The 6257-nt window shown below is 40.8% G+C and overlaps 1 protein-coding gene across 3 annotated transcripts in view; it reads right to left on the bottom strand.

Moving 5' to 3' along the window:
• Positions 1-162: 162 nt before the first annotated feature.
• Positions 163-6257, bottom strand: part of sema4ba (sema domain, immunoglobulin domain (Ig), transmembrane domain (TM) and short cytoplasmic domain, (semaphorin) 4Ba) — a 63140-nt gene continuing 57045 nt past the window's right edge. For all 3 annotated transcript variants that reach the window (XM_061677791.1, XM_061677790.1, XM_061677792.1), the window contains 2 exons: positions 6060-6151; positions 163-5089 (listed from right to left, as the gene is read on the bottom strand). In XM_061677791.1, coding sequence (XP_061533775.1) covers positions 4317-5089; positions 6060-6151 — 865 coding nt within the window. In that variant the 3' untranslated portion in view covers positions 163-4316. The remainder of the gene's footprint in view (positions 5090-6059; positions 6152-6257) is intronic.

Raw genomic sequence — 6257 nt, 5'->3', positions numbered from 1 at the left:
GCTTCCGGTTACAACCTTTTGGGGGGGGGGGTGTTCGTGTGACGTCATCGGGAAGCGTGCCTGCAGCTCCTATTTAACTTCAAGGTGTATGACGCCTTACAACTTTTCTTTTCATTCTTTCCGCGACCACGCATTATTTAACACAGTTTCACTCCACATGAATACTTTTAAGAAAGTATCGGTTTGATCTTTATTTGGAAATCAAAATAAAGTGCCTTTTATATGCAATACAAAATAAATGGAGAACAGTGAATTATAATGCAAAAAAAAATAAAATACATTTGACCATATTTTTTGTTTGTTTTTACACTGGCAGCTGAATTTACAAAACATTTTGTACATAAAGAACTTCTTAGTAACAATACATGTCACATTTGAAAGGCCTGACAACTGTGCCTTGGTGTGTGCTATGGGAAATTAACCAACTTAAGTTACTGGTCCGAAAATTATTATTTATTTACTTCAAATAATGTATCTTTGTTGATCTATCTATCCCAGCGATATATAGTGACAGGCTGAACAATTCAATGCCCTTCCATTAGATGGCAGAAGGTACACTTCACCTTTTGCCATTCATACAACAGAAGAATACTTTATGTTCAACGAAACAGATTTCACACCAAGTAAATTTGTGAGTATATTGAGTGTTGATTATCATTATTTCACCATACAGCGGTGCCTTGAGATACAAGATGAATTCATTCCGTGACTGATGCTAGCAACTCAAAACACTAGCACCTCAAATCATCTTTCCCTATTGAAATGAATGAAAATTATATTAATCCCTTCCAGCCCCCCCAAAAAAATTTATTCAATGGACATTGTGCTTTCCTTCTGGTGTATCCGTCTCAACCAAATGGCAGGAGTTTAATCTTTGCGGAGGAAAAAGAATATATGCCTGTGAGTGTTTTTATATTGTCTGTGTTGCTGTGCCGTTTGTGTTCAAATATCTTGTACGAGACCGATACTAGTTTCATTACCCTGTTTTCTGGCGTTTCCCATTGTGTGTTAGCATTAAGCTAGCAGATGTTAAGGCAAAGTTGTTTTTTTTTACTTACTATGTGTAATTCTCTTTGTTTTGAGAGTGAACTTCAAATGCCGAGCTTTTGCTTGTTGTACAGTGAGTTGAGTTCACTGCCACTATATAGCACTTGTATCTCAAATATTTGCTCTCAAGTCAAAGCAAAAATAAAAATCGCCCGAGCGATAGCTTGTATCTCGCAAGATTCATTCAGATCACTTGTATCGCAAGTCACCACCGTAAATAATTTTTTTGTGCAGTGCCATGAAATGTTTCTGACGCAAAATATGTGCCTCAATAACGGCGATAAAATACCGAAACACCGACTGTGGTTTTTAAGGGCGTTTAGAATTTTGTTTTTTACCAGCACACATTTTAACTAAATCATCTCTGCTACTTGTTTTCTTTGTTCTGCAATCGACATTTGTAATATTGCCCGAGCCACCACAGCTGCCTTTTATTTTCTTTGCCATAACAGTCAAAGCATGAGCTCCGTCTGTGTGATTGATTAGGGCAGGGGCAGACCACAGGGAAAAAAATAAAATTAAATTAAATAAAAAGAGAAATTTAATTCTATTCTTATCTGTGTTTGACATTAAAAACAAGCCGGTGGTTATTTGTTTGCAACACCACATAGATTGAGTCCCTGATGGAGGCAAAAGCCGCTGACACATTTAAAAAAAAATAATAATAAAAAAAATAAAAAAAATAAAAATAAAAAAAAAGATAAAAAAAAAACACACACCTCTTTAAGCCAACGCTGTACAATGGTGACAATATTAACGAATTCACTCTTGTGTCATAGCAGTGACTCTACAGCTCTGTCGTTACCTGGTTAGTTTGAAGATCCCAAGAGGCACATCTCTCGATTGTAGTCTGAAAAGGCATGATGCATTCCCCCCAAAAGGCAGACTTATTGTCAAAGCCATGACTAAGGCTTCTCAATATCTTGTGCAAAATACTCTTTGCATTTCTGTCAATTAAAAAAAATAAAAATAAAACTGATGTCCATCTACAAATGAAATAAAATGTTGCATGGTTGACTGATGTCATAATGGGACAGCTAATTAGAGAAATTCCTTTGTGTGTATAAGAAAATAAGTCATATCTTTCATAGGTTGAAGACCATTTAAGCAACCAGATTATGAATACACAACAGGTGTATTATTTCCCTTTGCGAACCTGGAAAAACGTCCATTTGGCCATGTATAGAGGCTGAGAATAAGAATGACTGTATTGGACCCTAATATAATCATGTGTTACCTGCATACAGTAGATGGTCATTATTGCGTGAGCGAGTGTGTGCTCGCAGTGCCACTGACCCTAAAGTGGAGACATTGTTCCATTACGTCACTTGTCATGATGTGCTTTTGCATAGACTGCCTATCTCGAAACGTGAACACGCTTTTAATCCCTTCGTTATTGTCTAATTATTTGGAAAACTTGGGGGAAACAAACAAAAGCTATAGTTTTGATATTTTCATACAATGGGTATTTTTGGTATGGTATGAGGCCCGATGTTCTTGCTGATCGGGCCCGTTGGGGCAATTTTTTAAGTTCAAGCTAGGCATGGGCCGTTTAATAGTTTCAACGTAAACATTTTTTTTAAGATGTCATGGTTTCAAAGGTTCTCAAACCTTTAATCGGCGGTACAAGCTTAGGAGGGGTGGGGTGGGGGGGTCCTGAGTCAAAGTGACTCCCTCCCTCTCCAGTTGTTGTGAGCAGTCAGTGAGCACAACAAATTTTTGCCTTGGGAATTTTTCAGGTACTGCAATTTGGAAGAGGAAGGATATGCAAAACATGCTCAAGAAGAGTGGCTGCCATAGGAGGCAACACATCTAATACAATCTCACATCTACGAGAGCGACACCTATTACTCTTTGAGAAATTCGAGGTAGCCTAACTATTACTGTGTTGAAATGAAAGTTTGCAACCAGCTAGGAGTGTTAGCGTGTCTACAATTGGTGAAATAAATACTATAGACTTGCTACCGAGGCAGCTAACTAGCACAGCTAACATCAGTTCCTTTCCGCGTTGATGTTACTTCACAAAGCGGAGAAAAGCAGAGAAGTAGCTACTCATTTTCTGAAAGATAAGTACAGCGGTGCTATGAAATACGAGTTTAATTTGTTCTATGACCATGCTTGTATCTTGAAACACTTGTATCTCAAACAATCTTTCCCCATTGAAATTAGTGGAAATCAAATTCCTCCTTTTCCCTCCCGACAAAAACACCAAAAATGTGTATTGTTTTCAACAGATTTTCGTAAGAAATATTGCACTCAACAGTGTTGTACTGAATAAAAACTCACAGTAATAACAATTGCTGTCCACATAACCTGCAAATATCAAAACTGTGATTTAAAAAAAAATATAATAATACATTGCTCGTTCGTATCTCAGGGCAAAACGTTGGTCGTGTCAGCACTCTTATCTCAAGGCACCACTTTTGCTGTTGTACGGATATAAGTTGTTGATTATTCAAACAGTTCAAATTAAAACATTTTAGAACTGTAATTGCATTATCATGATACCGCAATATTTATGCTCATGGTTATCATACCGTCAGAATCTGATACCGGCCCATGCCTACTCACAGCAAAACTTGTCTCTGAATTACTTGCATACAACCAATGTTCCATTTTAGCCGAAGTGCAAAAATGAAGACACTGAAAGAGGCTTTTTATTGTTTTGCCTCCGGCTTGCTGTCTTTACATGATCTGGCGGGAAGTTGACCTTGCTACAGTACAGGAGATAGTGCATAGCCGAAGGGTAGGCTCTTAATGGCAGACAGACTGACAAATAAAAGAAACTACGAAAAATCTTTATCTCGGAGTGTGAACATGTTCAAAGACGTGTCTTCAAAGCGAAACTATTATGGACGGACTGAGAGGCAACACTACGGTGTGAAGCTGTGCTTTTGTTAATTCCTCCTGGGTGTGTGGGTGCGTGTGTGTGTGATGTTTTCATCTGTGAGATCGTGTTACCGCTGTAAGGAGTGTCACTTTTTTTTTTTCACTTCCTTATTTTGGCCTTGGCGGAGGTCTCCAAACACAACTTACATTCTGTTTTTGAGCTGTATGCCAGAGCACCAAATATTTGAAGGCGGTCAAGTGCGCTCTGAACGCACAAAAGAAATTGTTCATGGACCACAGGAACAGCACAAACTAGGACAAAGTGCAAAACGTGTGTGACCAAATGTTTTCCCATGAAGATACTCCTCTCTCTCTCTCTTTCTCGTCGAGGAGTTTGTCTCTGTCAGCAGGTGGACGCTCATCTAGTTTTATTTGAATTTTTACACCACGGAGTCTTTTATCTCAGAACCCAGTCTGACTCGAGGCCGCGGGCTCGTGGGAGAGATCTCCACACGGCTCTCCTGCAGGTCCAGTGGCCTCTTTTCCGAATCGGAGAAGCTCTTACTGTTTTCGGGCGATGAGCCCTCGTGCGGGGGCGTTCCGCACGTGTAGTTGTCGTGAAGCGTCTGGTAGCCCTTGTGGTCCACCACGGAGGCAGCCACGGCGTTGCCGTTGAGCGGCAAGTTCTCGGCGGGCTTCGGCACCATTCTGGGCTTCTTCGGTTGCATGTTGGGGCACTCGCCTTCCTTGATCATGGACTTCATGCGGTCGCGGTTTCTGTAGATTACAAACAGGGAGAAGACCAGCAGGGAGAAGGCCAGGAGGCCGCACACCACGATGAGCTCATTCCAGTAGGTCTTGGTGTTGATCTGCGGGGAGTGAGCCTCGCCGGGCAGGATGACAAAGTTGTCTTGCGAGGCGGCTGGGGTACGGGTACGGCCCGTTTGGGTGACGCTCTCACGCTTGGCCTCGCCCCGCACGCAGTAGTTGGACAGCAGCTGTCGAAAGCCTTCCTCCACGGACCAGCACTCGTAGGTCTCCTGCCTGTCTGCCTGAGCAACCACCACCAATTCCCCCTCTGGGCTGGGGTAATGAAAGTGACCCGAAGTCTCACTGAACACCCACAACCTCTCAGCCAGATTGGACCGCAGCTTGCAAGGCAACACTTGGAAAGTGTTGGCGGGGATAACCATCACCTGGCAAGATGACATTCCTGCGGAGAGACCGGCACTGGTTTATATTTCAAAGTAGACCTTTTCAGAATGCTGGTAAAAATTAGATACAGGGTACTTCCAGGTGCCAGAATGCAATTGAGTAATAATGACCTTTGAACAGAAACTGCACAGCAACCTACACAGAAAGATGATATGACAATACTCTCAAGTATTCTTTCTACACTGCAAAAAACAAGTTATAATGGTGAAAGCGCAATCGCAACTTTCTTCTTTGGGTATTTTCCTCAAGTTTACATGTTTTATCTGCACATGTGCACCACACTGCCCCCGGAGGCCAAGGCGTGCACAACATATACCTCCTGAGAAAGTGGAATAAGTTATAGGTTATATTTGAGTGAAATGTATGCTATGTTCAATAAAAGTTTGTAATTTTGAACAATATTCAATTAAAATAAAACATTTTCATCAAAACTGTAAGACGTAATTGGCATTATCAAGTATCAGTACTTGGTATCGGCAAGTATTCAAATATAAATACTCTGGGGAAAAAAGCATCACTTGTTATAACAATATATTTTCCCATTATAACCTGAACTGAAGATATGATAGTTAGTGTGGCAGCCAACCATGGCAGCCTTCCGTGCACCTCCACTTGATCAATGAGGAACGACGCTACCTCAAGAGATAAACGGGCAACGTGAAATGATAGAAGGGTTGTGAAGCAAGAATGTGGCTATTTTACACGATTCAATTAAATTCTACATTATGCTTGGCTTGAGTCATGATGGATAAGATTATTATCAGTATGCGTACTCTAAGAAGGATTTTAAAATGCATGGGGTTGTAACCGAAGAAAGAACAAATCCGACCCTCTTGAGGTAGTGAAGCATAAAGTCAAATTTAATTTAATGGTGGAGTTTTATTGTACGTGACAATCCAGATGTTTATAAACCAATGAGGTAATAAAAACTGTCACAGGGTATGACTCTCTCTCTGTTGCTCACTTACGTGCATGTGCAGACTTGGCAAACCGTGTGCTCATCACAGACTTGTTGCAAATAGCTGAAGCGTCTGCATTATCCACATCCTGCTGCAGCAGACTGGAAAAACAAAACAGCAAAACTCAACTTTCCTGTTACTCTTCTTATTAACACTTATCATGGAAATGACAGCCTTAAAGGCATGAGCTGAGGGGTAAAAAAAACA

Source organism: Phycodurus eques, chromosome 5, assembly GCF_024500275.1.
Source record: "Phycodurus eques isolate BA_2022a chromosome 5, UOR_Pequ_1.1, whole genome shotgun sequence".
In the NCBI taxonomy this organism is placed as follows: domain Eukaryota; kingdom Metazoa; phylum Chordata; class Actinopteri; order Syngnathiformes; family Syngnathidae; genus Phycodurus; species Phycodurus eques.
The sequence above is the reverse complement of the archived record's forward strand: the minus strand, read 5'-3'. Positions and strand labels throughout refer to the sequence as shown.